The sequence below is a fragment of the Vanellus vanellus genome, assembly GCF_965231255.1.
Source record: "Vanellus vanellus genome assembly, chromosome: 5".
Taxonomy (NCBI): domain Eukaryota; kingdom Metazoa; phylum Chordata; class Aves; order Charadriiformes; family Charadriidae; genus Vanellus; species Vanellus vanellus.
This window is the reverse complement of record NC_138910.1, coordinates 51,535,219-51,552,042: the sequence shown is the minus strand read 5'-3', so window position 1 is coordinate 51,552,042 and position 16,824 is coordinate 51,535,219. Positions and strand designations below refer to the sequence as shown.

The 16,824-nt window shown below is 38.6% G+C and overlaps 1 protein-coding gene across 1 annotated transcript in view; it reads right to left on the bottom strand.

Annotated features, from left to right (window-relative positions):
• The window catches only part of CEP350 (centrosomal protein 350), a gene marked incomplete at its 5' end in the record, with an annotated part of 67,891 nt that overhangs the window by 13,378 nt on the left and 37,689 nt on the right, over nt 1-16,824 (bottom strand). Inside the window, 8 exons of the mRNA XM_082483368.1 lie at nt 458-2,532; nt 3,234-3,316; nt 4,122-4,261; nt 4,744-4,904; nt 8,182-8,326; nt 9,568-9,779; nt 11,373-11,572; nt 15,279-15,401. Of these exons, the coding sequence (XP_082339494.1) occupies nt 458-2,532; nt 3,234-3,316; nt 4,122-4,261; nt 4,744-4,904; nt 8,182-8,326; nt 9,568-9,779; nt 11,373-11,572; nt 15,279-15,401 (3,139 nt within the window). The remainder of the gene's footprint in view (nt 1-457; nt 2,533-3,233; nt 3,317-4,121; nt 4,262-4,743; nt 4,905-8,181; nt 8,327-9,567; nt 9,780-11,372; nt 11,573-15,278; nt 15,402-16,824) is intronic.

Sequence of the window (16,824 nt, the reverse complement as noted above, 5' to 3'; positions counted from 1 at the left end):
GTTGTTCTGAGGAAGCTTGAACTTACACTACTCATGATATATTAGTTCAGTGCAGTCTGACACCTTAATGACCTCCACAGCAACTGATTATGTTCGAGGATGATTATTTCATATCAAGAATAGACAGAGGTAAGCTTACAGTCTGTTGTAATTTGCCATTTTTAGCATAAAAACTGAGGGTAAGGATTAAATACAAACTGAACGTGTAGGCAAAATGCAACCTAAATGAAGTATTTTTCACTTTCATGTGCCAAAATGTGACTTTCAGTCTGTAGGGCTACCAAAACGAGCTGTGAACTGGACACATAAGAACACACGTGTAGAAGACATACATACAGCCAATCATCAAACAAAACTTGGGAGAAAACAAACTGGTGCCACTCAGCATTCCTCAGATCTAATCACCATCAAAGGAACAATCAACTGTTAAAATCAGTGCAAGATGTGCGTTACTCACAGGTCTGGGACACATGTCTGGAGAGGAAAGTTCTTCTCTTTCATCTTCCAAATCAGAAGTTAGAAAAAAGTTATTCAGTCCATCGGGAATCTGGTTTTCTACCTGCTGAGATGGGGTACTGGATTCCTCCTTCATATCACAGAGCTCCTGGTTGCTAAGCTGGATTTTCTCATTTCTGACCTTCTTTATTTGCTGTAACTGATTGACTGTGTCTTTCACAAAATCTCTAAGTAGACTGTCTGTCAGCAAACCGACCTTCTCCAGTTGGTCTTTTGACTTTTCTTCCTCGCTAAGTGGTAGTCTAAGCTGGGCTTCTAACTGGTTCTTTTCTTTTGTCAGCAAATCCAGAAGTGGAGTTGCAGGCTTCTCCACAACTCCAGGAGAGAGATCATCTAACTTTTCAGCACATTCTTCCCCCAGTGTCTTCTGCCTCTCCAGTTTTTCAGAAAGGAAATCTGAGATATCATCCAACTGAACAGTGGAAATCTCATCCACAACACCAGAAATGAGAGGAGCAAGGCTGGCCTCCTCTTTTACAGCATGCTTCAGATAATCCACCACTGACTGTTCTTGGGTAAGTGATTCAGTAGCTACAGAAATCTCCTTTATGCTGTTTACTTTAGAAGAAGACTCCTCATCAACCCTTTCCCCAGCTGAGGCTTCTGAAACAGCTCTGTCTGCAGGAGCTTTACCCTGGGAAGAGTTCTCTGTTGCATCTCTGCTCTGGCTTTCATCCTCTTTTCCAGGTTTGGAACTTCCTCTGTCTTTCTGCTCAGCTTTGTGTTGCTTCTCCAGTCTATCATCGAAGAATGAGTCTTCATCCTTATTTGCGTCTAAATGGCTATCAATGCTTTCTGTAATGTGAGAGATTTTTTGAGGAGGAGCAAAAATACCATGCTTTTCTTTGCAATCAAAATATTTAATACCATCATAAGTTCCATTATTGTTCCCTTCAGGTTTATCCAACTCCACGCCAGCCCAAAACCCTTTGGCAAACTTTGTCAGACCTTTGAATCTCAATGTTCCAGGTTGGACTTTGCTCACAAGTACTCTATCACCGATGTTGAAATTTGGCAAACTATCCATTTCTTCTGTGATCGAAACAGAGGCCCATAGCGGTGATTCGGTAGGGGCCTGTTCTTGCTCCACATCTCTGCGTTCAGTATTTTTTATAAGTTCTGTTGGAGACTTAAGTTCTAATAGCCTCTCTGAATGCAAGCTGCCAGAGAGAGAGAAAGACCTGTCACTGAGGTATTCACTGATTTCACCATCACTGCCAAGGCTGGTGGATCTACTTCTGCTGGTTTGTGTGTGCTGTGAGCGTTCTGTCAGTGACTGAGCATCCCCATCAGGAGAGAGAATAGATGCTTCAAAGTCATCTTTGTAACATTGCCCAGGTAGTGTTTCTTCAACTGATGCTTGTTTTCTGGAAGAGGATCCTTCAAAGTCTTCAAGGTATGATGGCTCCTTTTGACTAAAGAGTTGTTCTGAAAGCAGATAACCTTTTTCCTCTGCTGATTTGAGAGAATACTCTTCTACGCTCCGGCCAGTTACAGCATCTTTATCTACCGGTCTCTGTTCTAGGATTTCTTCTGTACCATGAAGACTTGCGACAGCCAAACCAAAGAGTTCCTTCTGAGAGCGTTCATTTTCAGAATGGAGGACTTTCTTTGGAAGGATGTCCAATGAGCTCTCCTGTTCTTTATCTAATGTCAACAAGACATCAGAACTCTCCAAAGGCTTAACATGAGAACCTTCAGTCTCATATTCCTCAGACTTTATGTATTCCAAGTCTTCCTGTATTTCAGACTTCTGACTGAAGGCAGCCTCAGCATTGGATGCTTCTACCACATTGTTCATTGACCCATGGAATACCCTGCTAATGTCTTTCACATCTTTGAGAAGAGATGATGAGGGTACATTATCTAAGGAATCACCAGATCCTGCTCTGGATCTCCTTGGCGACATTAAAACAGAAGATGATGTTCCAGAAGGTCCTTCTGCATGAACATCTGTCACAGCCACCTTTTTGGTGTGCACAGAGACAGACCTCTCAGTTCTTGATGACACAGCATCTTGAAGGAAAATAAAAAGTGAATTACAGCAGATTGTATAGCCTGCATTGTTTTATTGAAAAATGCAACCACAGGCAACAAAATTAACATCAAGGTTTCTATGCTAAAAGAAGATATAAACTGGTTCCTTGGAAACATATATTTCTAGATGTCCTATGAACATGAGCAACGTTCTTTCAGTTCCAGTGTTTTAAAGCTTTCTTTTGAATTCTGTTCCTTGTACCAGTATTTCATAATGCCATATAATACTGAGCCCAAGGTAAGGGCTCAGTTATTTGTTTGTAAGCCACAAATACAACCAATATTAGAATGGTAGATAATGATTAGATAATGATCAACAACAAAACATTGAAAAGTATCTAAAAAAAACCCCAACCTATTCCTAAATTCTTAATTATTTTTTATTTCCTCAAGTGATAAAGGAACAAGAAACAAAAGAAAGGAAAAAGGTTGTCACTTAATTATGGTTTCAGGCAAACCTCAGCAATAGTAAAATTAAATACTGAATATACAGAAAACAGCAAAAGCAGAAGCCTACTAAATAACAATAGTAAAAAATATAGCTTGAGCATCATGGTTTTATGAAGTCTGCATCCTCTGTTAAAACCTCGTCTTGACTCAAGAAGGAAAAGATTAAAGAATTTTAAAACAGTCAGTCTTCAAGATCTTCATCTATAGTACAGATTCTTCCAGTTACATACCTGCATGTTCTGAAATGGATTCCAAAGATGCTCTGGATCGCTCTGATTCAGCCAGTGATTTCCAGTTTTTAGCCGTCTCAGGCCTAAATATGAAAAATCAAATTGCATGAATCATGGTTACACCAGAATGTGTTGTTTTGGTTTTGTTTTTTTTTTTTTTTTTTTAACAGATAAAAATGGAAATACGAGCATCTATAATTATAATACCACACCAATGATAACATAAACAGTTCGCTTTGTCATCAAACTGTGACCTTAGGAAACAGGAATGGGGACAGAGAGGATAGTTTGGTGAGTCCTGGAAAGTAATTTTTAAAAAGACTAATCAAACCTTAGCCTTTTTTACAGCCAAAAAAAAGAAAAAGAAATTTATTTTTTTTTACTTGAATGCACTAAAACTGCACCATCTGCTGGAGAAAATGAAACACTTAAAAAATACAGTAGGAAGTGCAGGAATCAGTTGAATTTTCTACCTTTTAAAACCTAAGACGTAAACCAGATTTAAGTTGCAAAGATGAATGGTTTGCCTCACACAGTGCAGCAGGCATAATGAGTGACCAAAATGGGAAAAAATTCCTTCAGGCCTGTAATCCATGCAAAAATTTAGTGCAATTCCTGCACAATTGAAATTTATTGTTCAGAAACAACTTGAAAATAGGACTGGAAAGGCTGGGCAGGACAAAAGTGAGAGGCATATGATTACAATGGCAGCACATCTTATCTGTTTTGGGTCTGATAAGACTGGCAAATAGGTCAACAGGATACTGTCACTGTCCAGTGCTTTGAGGAAGAGCAGTTACCAGCTTTCCTTGCACTTGTGTTTTCTGCTAAAACAGCATTTACAGCAGTATCAGAATAATCTCAAAAAGAAGAAGGAATCCCAGTTACCTATGAAGTGGCGGTGCCTTGATCTTAGGTTTTTCAGCAGCAGCTGAGGATGGAGTTTTAATCTGAGGTTTGGCTGTGGGTGATGCCTCCAGATCTTGGCTCAGCTCTGCTTCAGTCTTCTTGATAAACTCATCATATGACTGCACACGGAAAACAGTTATGACTGTTAATCTACTAAACCATAATTAGAATTCAGCAATCAAAACCTATTAGATGAATAAAGGATACACTCGATTTTTCTGTAAAGCAATCTATTTAACTTCCTAAAGCTCTACAGTTGTGAATCCTAGAAATTTTAATACTTTACTTTCAAAAACAAATCACATGAGTATCACTCTTTAATCCAAGCTAGGGTACTAATGTGTATAAACATACATAAGTCCCCTGAACGCTGCTAGTAACCCATTAAAGATACGCATTTAAAAAGGGAATGGCATTTTTGCCTCAAGGCTCTAGTTCATTATTGAAAATGGTTAAATAGCCAGGACACAGTCACATTTCTATCACAATAATGTGTCTTTCACAGCTGTTGATACAATATTCTGCCAACAACACCCATACTATAATGGTTTATCCAAGGCTAACAATCTTTTACTTTGCCCTTCTTCCTACTGTTCCTAACCTCCAGTTGTTTGATCAGACTGGCTTCCTGGGCCTTCAGTCTTTCCTTTTGTCTCTTTTTCTGTTCCTTTTTCAGCTGGTAAACCACAGACTTCCTTTTCCGTAGTTCATCTTTCAGGGCCCTGATCCGTCCTTCAATGTCGCTTTGATCAGATGTGGTTTCTGAAAAAGTTTAGTTTTAGTCTTTGTAAGCTTGCACCTCACAAAACAGTTCTATGCAAAGCAATGAACAGTCATTTAGTAAATACAAAATATGGTCTAAGCAAAATATACAACAATTTAATGTCAACATGTTGATCTTTACATAAGACTCTTAAAGTGGGATCTCAGATTCCCAACACAACTATGTAACACATGAAAAAGTGTTGCATCTTATTTAATTTAAAAAAGAAAGGCTCCGATACATACAGTAACTTGTTACCAAACTTGTTCACATCAACCACCCATGTTTATGCTGCTACCATGCTGCTTATCATGTCAGCTGTTACAGAAATTATTTTTTTCTGACGTATTTAAAAAAATGACAACTCAAAGATGAATATATAATACATCTGAAATATTTGTTTACAATCGTGATATACAGTTTCAAGCTACAAGGTATACCTCATTGATGAGAATTTCACTTGCAACAGTGAACTCCAAAAGCAGTTTAGGTTTCTGGGCCATTTTGATTTCCTACCACCTAGACTAAATACATCTATGAAATAGACAGTTGACTGGTCAACAGTTGGAAGAAATGTCAATTATAACAATGTGGAGATTTTCACTGTTTTCAGGCCTCAGGATGACCATTTATTCAGGGTGAAGGAGGGTAGTGTTGAGCTTAAGACAGATGGTAGACTACTGAATAATAGCTTACACAAAGTTACTTGGCATGTCTTTGCTCCAAGTTAAATTTTACAGACCTTCCTATGACACCATTACTGACTGTAGCTATCTTCCACCTGAACAATTTTTTTTCTTAATCATTATCCTTATTAATTTTAATATGATCTCCTCCCTTCCTCTCCATCCCCAGAACTCTCTGCAACCTGGTCTTCCAGTCCTGATGATGTTCCACCTCTTTTCCCCTGGGACACTGTCCCCAGATACTTAGATCCATTCTCTGCATGACAACCTCTTTCTACCAGTAACTCTGCTACTTTCATTATTTCTGCTGCAGAAACTGAGTCTCTCAGACCTCTCAGACTTTATAGAGTGACTGCCTCAGTGTTTCATTACTTATTCTTTTCCACCCACCTGGTTATATCCACTTGTTTCTTGTTTTAAATGTATACCAACATAGTGCAAAACAAGATCCTTGTCCCAGATTGGTGTTATCACAACTAAACATCAAAAACTTCAAAATATTTATCTGACATAGCCTTACTGGAGCTCCTCCCTGCGGCTGACGGTCCCCTTCCTTTTCTATAGCAGCAACTGCAGCTCTTAAGAGAAGGATCTTGGCTGGTTTGCTTTTCTAATGCTCAGTATCACCTATAATGGTTTTTGGACCAAAAGGCTTGGATGCTCATAAACACCAATTGCTTTACTGAACATCCTAGAAAGTAAGTCACCAGTGTTATTTGGTCAGCCAGCAGGAACAGCTGGACATTTTGCTAATCAATCTCATTTCTCAAGACAACAAACCACCATAATGAAGGATTTAATCATCAACAATAGCCAGTAAATACAATCAAACTACTGTATTATTTTTCCATTAACAACTGTTGTTAACCATTTAGAGAATTTAAAAAAACCCCCACAACACAGCACAAAAACAATGGAATCTCACTTGCTAATCAGGAGTACTTTATGATGCCACTGTAATTAACAACTCCTCCCGAATAGTAAGTGACCAGTAGGTAATTATAGCTCTTCTTGATCAACTCATAAGGGAAAGATCTGCACATGCTTTCATCTTTGATGATCTTGTGTATGCATGCATTGGACTGACATAGCAATGACTTCATGACTACTCAGCAGCTTGGAAGACTTGTCTCTTTACAATGGAATGATTTATTGTGAAACCAGCACCATATTGATGGACTTCCCACATCTTATACCATTCTTCAACATTTGGAATCAAATATCTTATTTTTAAAAAGTTTATTTTCATAATCACTGTTGCCTGCTCTACTTTTCATAATAGCTTCCTTATGTGGTTTCTCAGTCAGAACTTGAAATAACTTGATAAAGTCACTGAATGCTTCACTGTGTTGCAAACTGCTCTCTAGACAGAATCCCAACACGTTACTCAGTGCAAGTATCTAGGTGTTACGTATTCATTTCTCTATCCAGTAGGAGAACAGCTGCCTCAAAATTACTGTGTTTCTATTGCTCTTACATACGTATTAACAAAAAAAAAAAAACCCAACATAAAAGATTATTAAGCTCGCCACATCAAGCACCACGAAGACTGGATATGTATGCATGCCAGTAAGTTATCCACCTATCACAAACAACAGCCAGTACATACAACAGAACCACCTAATCCTTTTTCCACTAAAAACTTATCGATCATTTAGGGAACTAAAAAAAACAAGCAGGAAAATGGTCTCTCATTTGCTAAGAAGTATTTTATGATGCTATGTCAACTGCACTGTGGAATACAAGATGTTTCAGAGGCTAAAAGCACAGAAAGGTTCAAAACAGATTTCACTGCTTAACAGAGCTGATGATGGTGACCCACTGAACGATGGCTCAGGAAATCCTGCAATCCACATGACTGACAGACTGTGAGAGCACACCAGGGAAAGGACCACTCTGTACCAGTTCACTTCTAACATGCCCTCCCTCAGCATTTACTGGTAGCCAGCTTGGATACTGCATAAAAGACTTGTGATAAAGAGTCCATACAGTAGATCTCGTGTTTTATAGCTCAAAATGTAATCTTAGGCCCTATTTTGCTGCACATAGTTCAAACCTTCCTCCAAAAACAAAAACGCGTGTCCTGAAGTATCCGTTTGTTCTGCACATGCCAGCGCAGGTCCAACAGGCTCATTCATACCACCATGGTAACAGAGCTATATTGATTCTGGAGCCAGGCTGTGTTCAGAAGGAGGATTATCATGTTTATATATTGCTGAACCATATTTGTTTTCTTACAGCATGAGTGTTGGAGAAGTGTCACCTGTTAAAAGCACAGCTAACCTTGGTATGTTTAAATTCTAGGACTACCTTACCTATTGACTTGTATCTTCTTCATACCTGTTGGCATGAACCTGTGTTACTTTCTAAAAGAAGAGATAATATATAGACCTTCTTACATTAAGACCTTCTTAAGCTGAAGTGACCAAGCTACACCATGAGAAAATACTCTTATAAAACCCCAAACATTGGCAATTTCCAGGAATTTCTGTCTGCCTCCCCACATCTATGTCTTCATTTCAAGTTTACTCATTAAAAGGAAAAGCTTTGAAAAAGCAATTTAAACCCAAGCAGGCATTATTACACTTACCTGACTGTGTCATGGATAAAGATTCATCAGACCAGTTGTGAGATATTTGATGAGACTTCACAGGGGAACGTAGCTGTGATCCACTTCTATGGCTACCTTTGCTGGAATCTTGCTTTGATACAGAGATGCTACTTTTGGGAGGAGACTATGGGAGAAGAAAAAGACAAATAAGCAATTGCTTGTAAAGCTCAGTTTGAAAGTAGATCATTGCCATCAGGAGCTAGTTACAAGGAAAGAACAGCACGACTAGAGAACATCCCACAAGCAGCGGTACCTATCCAGCTATCTTAACAAGAATTCAATCTTAGTTTGACAGACAATAAAACAACAATACCAAGAGTAGCAATAGCTGACTGCTAACTTTGAGCCTAGATTTTAGTAAACCTGGTTAGGCTACTCTATTACCACTTAAGTGAACTGACATGGTTCTGACTCACAGGTGTTCAATACAGTTTATGTAATCTTATTTGGTAACAACCACGCCAATAGGAACTCCTACTAAATATATCTGTGAAATCAAAAGGACCATTCCATGTAAAGGGTGGAAGATGACAATCTAAATCAGTAAAACAACAGACCACTATTGCTCTGAGGCCAGGTAAAAAGTTCTAAGTGCAAATATTCTTCCAAAATGCTACTTACCGCTTCAACATTATACCACAAATCTTTTACACACCTTGAATGTAACCTCTGGCACATACTAGACATTTTACCTCACTATCTTCTCAGCCAACTTTCCAAAAAAGTATTTGTAATAAGTATAGATGAGCAGGTTTTTTTATGCCACAGACACTGCATTTTCTGTCTCACTGAGCACAGGGAAAAGTTATCAGGATGACACTTAAAATTATCAACCAAGCAGAAATAGTAGTCAGAACAGAACAATAAGGCAGAATTAGCTAGCAAGCAGACATAATCTGAAACCCAAAGGATTGTGTATGAGGTTACAGCTCTGCTTCTTCATCCTATAGCTATACTTTGGGATACATTACTTGCAAATAAAGCAAGGCGGAAAAACAGAACATAGTTTCCACGGCCTCAAAGAATTCATACAATGGTAACAAGCTAGCCTACAGCTAATTCACACTGGTAAACTGGGTCAGGGTTCCACCACTTAATACTGCATACCTACGTGACATACGCAAAACATTTTGCAAGACTACCCACAAGTTTAAAAATATCTAAACTCTGTGCTGAAGCAATTTTTCCTCAAGACTTGAAAGAACGTATCTGATCACAATGTCTATTCACAGTAATGTAAAATAGTATTGCAAACCCAGAGATGAGTTTAGGCTCTGCTTTGACAGCTGGGATAGCTATACTTACTACTTTTCTGATAGCCTTTTACAAGTGTAAGAATACATATAGCATAAAAAGCTCACTCACAAGTTTGCTGGGTGAGGTAGAGGACTTGAACTCTTCAGAATAAACCATTTCTTCATTAGCTGTACTCTGATCTGGACTTTCTGTCTGTCCATGGCCCATAGTCTCTGAAGGGACAGACTCAGCAGCTAGACTGCCAAGATCTTCAGGGATAGAGCTTTCACTGTTTAGATGAGAGCAAGAAGGCACTGGAGACTCTTCTTCACTAGCCGTTTCTGAGATTGAATAATGAAAGAAAAAATAAAGCGTGTAAGAACTTGCACTTACTTATATGCCTTCAGAGATACTGCTGCCTGCATATAAAGTAGTAACTGCTACCAATACATGTCAAATTGTGTTATTTCACTGACCTAGACACTGAGGGTGGAATATTTAGCAAGAAAAAGCATGTTTACCTGAGAACTACGATTTAAGGCTGCCAAATGTTATTAGTGATTGCTGAATGTCTAAAATAAAGGTTTTCAGGATATTCTAACATTTTCCAGACAACACACTCCAAAAAGATTATTAGGGAAACCTGTCCTTCCAGTTGACCATACTCCAGCAAGAGTCACTATTAGTCTGAAGAAGTCATGGAGGAGCATATAATCTGCAAGCCAGATCTTGAATTTAGAATTGATTGCTTCCTTTACAGTAGCTGCAGAAAACATTTTAATGTTATGATTTCATCATGAGTCTCTCAACTGGCAACAAGTAAAATAATAAGTTGGGTTTTCAATATTCCTGTTTACTAAATTCCGCAGGAGTCACAGCATTACTGAAGCAGCCATGGAGAACTATTCAATATTTAAGCAAAGGCTGGAGGAGAGGCACTTCCAAAGCAGGGCTGTGCTCCAATGCCTACTGGTAGGTACGGTTAATAGAAAACAAGTGTATTTTCTCATCTGTTGATGGAATACAGCATTCATGCTGAATTTTTGTTCATTGGAACTTCATGACTCATACACATGTCATTTTCAAAACGTCTTACATGCCTAAAATCCACATGACTTTTCAGTAAGAAGTGTAATAGGGCACAATTCTGAATTCCCTTTGGACATTCAAAGAACATGCTGCCTGCTTTCAGCAAAGAGGGAAAAAAAGGAAAATGGATTGTTTCTCAAACAATCCCTGAAGTTTCATTTTTTCTCCCACTGCAATCCAGTTCTCTGTGCTTCTGAAAGTATGGTCCACTTAAGACAGGACAGTAAAGCTATAGCTCCCAACATCTGGGAACTTATTTTCCCTCACAATACCATAATTTATACTAATTACATCCTAGCACACTTTAGCACATTTGCAGATTTCAAACAGTTGTACTGCATTAACAACAGAGGTAAGAAAAAAAGTTTTCAATTTATTTGAAAACACAGACAAGGGGAAAGCAGCCCTTGATAAGAACCATCCTCACCAATAGTAATAAGGCTAACAGGATAGACACTCACATAGCACTATAGGGGAAAATGGTTTTAATGGAGTGAATTCAGAAGATCAGCAAAAGATCATGAAGTGTTTTTGTTTTGAAAATACAGAAATATAGTTTAAATTGTATGTGGAAACATCTGATGGGTCTATGCTGCACTGCTCACTTGAGAAGATACATAGCAAAGGAGTAATATGTGTATAACTAAGGTGTAAAATAGGGCTAAAAGAACAAGGCAACAGAAGACGGCGAAGACAGCAGAAATCGAGATTCTAAGAGTGTCCAGAGAAGAACCACCACCAGCAAAACATCAAAAAAAGAAAGGAAGTACAAACCTAAACAACCATTTGTGTCAAATTATGTTTTACTCTTGTGATTTGCATCAGTTCCCCCCACCTCCTACTACCTTTGGGCTCAGTTCTCTGATCCCCCAGGTCTTTCTTGGTTATTTTGGTTTTGAGCAGCTCTTTGTCCCAGGCAGCTAGAGCCTGCTTTTCTATCCACCGTATTTCTGCTTCCTCTGCATCCAGGCGGCGTTTCCACTCCAACAATTCTTCAGCATGTTGCCGACGCTGCATCAGCTTCTGTTCTCGCTTAGTTAGGAACCTGACAGAGCAGAAGACAATGGGAAAACAGCCAACCACACTCAAAGGTCCCAATAGCCAGATTCTCTATTGCCACAATTCCCATAATTTTAGCTTTACAAATTGTTTCCTAGGATAACATCCACACTAACTACTATCTCCTAGACTGCTGGTGTGCTGCTGAAAAAACCCCAAAACAAGCAGACGAGTTTTTTTTTCCTTTGCAGTAAGTAAAGTCTACAACATACTGTAAACACACTGCTTACATTTTAAAGATCTTCAAAATCATTAAAAGTGCTACTGATTATGCACTAAAATGAACAGGATAAGTTCCCAATTTCAGGATGTGAAAAGTACCTGTGGTATTAAAGTGGAACCCTCAAGAAAGCAGTAACTGTTTGAAAAATTAATCTTTCTTTTTGCTAATCCCAATGACAGAAAAATTGTAACCCCAGTCACCCCTACAGTTCTTTCAAAATACCTAATTATAAGAGAAGGTGATCCTGTATTAATAGCTCTCCTGAATTACTGGAACTTTTATCCTTCTTCCTTTAAGCATCATCTCTATGGATTGCCACACTTGAAATGTTAATTGTCAGCTGACAGCGTTAAAGAGAATAAGGACGCAGGACTGTTTTTCCCTGCTACTAACAGATCTGGCTGCTAGTTTAAGAGTAGATAAAAAGTAAGGAACATGCTGAAAATTAGCAATTATTTTTTTCTTTCTGACAAAGATTTCTTAAGTGATCCATGAAACCTCAGAAATGAGGAAGTTCTTAGAGAATTTTGTAGGTATGAATAGGTTTGTATGCATATACTGGTTCTTTTTGCCAGTTCCTGAACAACAGTATCTCTGGTCTTATTTCTAAACATAGAAGTAATCAAGACCACAGCATTTAACCTTTAAGATAGTAAATGGAAGCAAGTTCAATATCAATTGCCCACACTTCCTCTGACGTGTCAAGGCTGGAGAAGAGTGTACATCAATTTATTCATCTCCTACACTGACATTTTTAAGGCGTCATAAAATCACTCTGTAGAAAATACATGGTTTGCCAGCTAGAGTGAGAGTTCATCATTGGTACAGAAGGTGTGGTGCCTAAAAAGGCAGTCTTCAAAGACTTGTGATATTTTGCTTTGCAAACGCCTTTATAATTTGTGATTGTCAAGCCATCCCAGCCACTTGGCATCAGAGTTTTTAAGCTGCAAAACAGATAATAATTTCATTTGTGCTCTTAAACTCTTGTGTTTCAAAAAACCTTTTATTTACAGAGACCAGAATGATGAACTGGCCAATCTGCAGGTCTCGCCTGCTAAGGGACATTTCTTGTTTGCTAACTTAGTGTTCATTCTGTTCCCTGGAAAAGTGACCTGGCAATTGATCAGAAAGGTTAAGATTCAGATAAGTGCTCCTCTAAGACAGATTCAGATAAGGCAGAGAAGTTATGACGTGAAGATAAAAGTTTCAAAAGCCAGTAAGACATACCTACAATCTTCTTTCCTGTGGTCAAAACGAGAGCAAGTAAAAAAATAGAAGCACCTCAGAGTCTCTGGAACACCTGCCACCTTCAAGCTGACAGATTCCATGATTTTGTGCATTACTTTATCACTTTCTATAGACAAACATCAAACATCCCCTACTCTTAGGCAAAATCAACAGATTAATACCACTAAGAAACTAGACTGCCAACAGTAATTGCATTACAGACATGACATGGACAGTCATGCTTATGTTGTGTCTTTCACCAGCACTATCAGATTTATCAACTCTTACTTTCACACACACATCAGCTCCAATTAGTCGAGCAGATCATGTATTTGGAACTCATTATGGAGGTCATGATTACAACGACCTCAATGCAAAAGGCAAATTTTTATTTGTCCTTCACCCACCCACTGTTTGATTTCATCAGAATGTCTGGATCTTCACAGTTTACTGGATCTTGAGGGAGATAAGTTCAGTTTAAATAAAACACTAGAGAAAGACTGAAATAAATGTATTCAAAAGAGGACTCCTTAAAAGCATATGTCAAATGAATTAACCCAGAAGACCACAAACAGGAGCAGAATTAACTAAATGACCACAAAACTAATCACGACACAGAAGACTACTTAAAAAGAAAGATAAGTCAAAAGAAGTGAGAGGAGAGAAAGAGGGTTCCAACATTCAACCTATAAGAGGATGATTAAGGTAGCATGGCTAAAGATGCGGACCCTTTTATAACTCTGGAGTTTAAAAGGTCAAAGCCACACACTGCCTTAATATTACTACAGTCTAGAGGGTTCCAGTTGCAACACCAAGGGTACATATTTATCCTCAAAAGTGGGGGCAGCTTCACAGAAAACAAAAAAAAAAAAAGCAAAACCACATCTGGCATCTATGAAGCTGGAAATCTGGGGGAGCAAAGAAGCAGCAGCAGCACTCAGATTACACCAGCACAATTTCAAAGTCTAACTATTTCTCTGGTGCTAACATTACACATTTTATCCAGCCATCCCAAATATTAACCCAGAAGTATTAACCTGGTGCTCTAACCTGCACTTTTACATCAAGGTATAAGCCTAACTTTAAGGTATAAGCCTGACTTTAAGCCTAACCTACACAGTTTCAGCAGCTATAAGTAGTGATGAAACAGTAGGAGTAAAGTGAACCATCTGTCTGCCACTCAGAACACAGTAAAAATAAGAGATTAGAATCATAGAATGGTTTAGGTTGGAAGGGACCTTAAAGATCACCTAGTCGAACTCTCCTGCCATGGGCTGGGCCATCTTTTACTAGATCAGGTTGTTCAAAGCCCCATCCAGCCTGACCTTGAACACTTCCAGGGATGGGACATCCACAACTTCTCTGGGCAACCTGTTCCAGTGTCTCACCACCCTCATTGTAAAAAATTTCTTCCTTATATTTAACCTAGATATACCCTCTCTTAGTCTAAAACTGTTATCCCTTATCCTACCTCTACAAGTCCCAGTAAAAAGTCTCTCTCCATTTTTCCTATAAGCCTACTTTATATATTGAAAAGCTGCAATAAGGTGTCCCTAGTACCTTCTCTTCTCCAAGCTGAACAACCCTAACTCTCTCAGCCTTTCTTCATAGCAGAGGTGTTTCAGCCCTCTGATCATTTTTGTGGCCCTCCTCTGGACCCACTCTACCAGGTCCATGTCTTTCGTGTACTGGGAACCCCAGAACTGGATGCAGTACTCCAGATGGGGTCTCATGAGAGCAGAGTAGAAGGGGAGTATCACCTCCCTCAACCTGCTGGCCATGCTTCTTTTGATGCAACCCAGGATTTGGCTGGCTTTCTGGGCTGCAAGTGCACATGGCCAGCTCATATCCAATTTTTTGTCCACCAGCATCCCCAAAAGTCCTTCTCTGCAGGGCTGCTCTCAATCCATTTATCATCCAGTCTGTATTGATACTGGGGATTGCCCTGATCTAGGTGCAAGACCTTGCATTTGGCTTTGTTGACGTTCATGAGGTTGTGACTGACCCACTCCTTAAGCCTGTCAAGGGGCCTCTGGATGGCATCCCTTCCCTCTGGCAAATCAACTGCACCACACAGCTTGGTGAGGGTGCACCCAATCCCACTATCTATGTCATCAATAAAGATCTCGAAACAGTGAGGAAAGTGTCAAAAACATTCACTGATGAAGAACCTCTTGACCTTCCAGGACTGAACAGAGCATGCTCTATCAAAGAGTCTATCACTTGAGAAAGATACCGTTACCTGACCAATTGGTTGTAGATATACAGCTGGAATTTGGGGTGTAGGTTGGGAAAACAGACACTGAGAGAGGCCCAGTGGTGAGACGTAAAGACAGAGAAGAAGTAGTGAACAGGAGAGCAGTGTCTACAAAATAAGGAGGAAGAGTTTAAAACTAAGATAGCAAAAAAGGCAGAAAGAACGTGAAGAGGATAGCATCTAGCAAAGAACTTTAAAATTAATTGCATTTAACATTGTATAGTTATTACCCAACATCTGAAGTAGAAAAACTATACACTGTTATGCACAAGGTAATAGAACACATACAACACTTCATTCTCTATTAAGTAAAGGCAAGCTACTTTCACACTGCTATATTTTTCTTTAAATTTTGGAAGGAGTTTTATTACTTTGATGCAGATTTCCACATGCACCAGTTAACATATCTCAGCTTTTTGCAACTCCTGTTATTCTAACTGTTGATAAAGTATATTATTAGCATCAAACAGCATGATGGTTTTGCGATACAAACAACTTTGCTAGTCTAAAACTTAAAACACATTTTCATTCACCTGGCGAAACCTCAGTAAAATTACTTCTCCAAAGGTAAGCACCAGTGAAAGGGGGGAAAAAAAAAAAAAAAAAAAAGGAGATTAAATGATGTATTTTTAAAACATGAGCAATTCCAGGAAAAGTCTGAGATATACCTGTAATTCAGCTTCTAGTTGCTATTTTTTTTTTTTTGGTTTTTTTTTTGTTTGTTTGGTTTTTTTTGCAACAAAGTGCAGACTTGGTCTCAGAATACTCACTTACTGCCTCTCATTTGAAGTACTAACTGCAGATAGATAACGCCTATTGGTTTTTAAAAAAAACTACGTAAACTCACAGCTGTGCTTAAAATGGTATTTCCTAAAGAATTACCATTTTAGGCTAATTCCTAATGAATTATCATATTTATAGAAAAATAGCATGCTCCATATAGCTCTATTAACTACAATGCAAGGTAAGAAGCATATTAAGGAAAAGCAAAGAATATGAGCATTTAATCAGTTCCTCTATTGCACAGATCATCATTAAAGTTGCATATGCAAGGAAAGCAAGGGGAAGTGGTTAATTCTCTTTGACAGAGCATGCTCCTGTTCACATGCAGGCTACACAAATTGATTAATTAAAATTAAAAAAAACAGAACTACTCTTTCACTCCACTTTCAGCAAAAGAGAAATATTAAAGCTGTCTCATAAGTAAAAATGCCAAAGGATTTCCACCTTGCTGTGGAGTACAACAAATCCAGCATAGCAGGCTTTCCCAATTTCTTCCTCTAGTTGCTCTGTACTTTACTTGTTATTCAGCTTCTTTCCTTTTGCTGTATCTCACAACCTGATTGATTCCCTTCAAACAGCAGCTTCCTATCATTACACCCCAAGCCAAACATCTTACTCTATTATCTTAATATTAATTCTTATGCATTTTACAAATAAAGACATTAGGAAAAAAGGTACCAAGTTGCACTGTTTTTCAATCAATAAGCACTGCTACCACTATCAAAACACCTGCAAAAGGTGTGCCAAA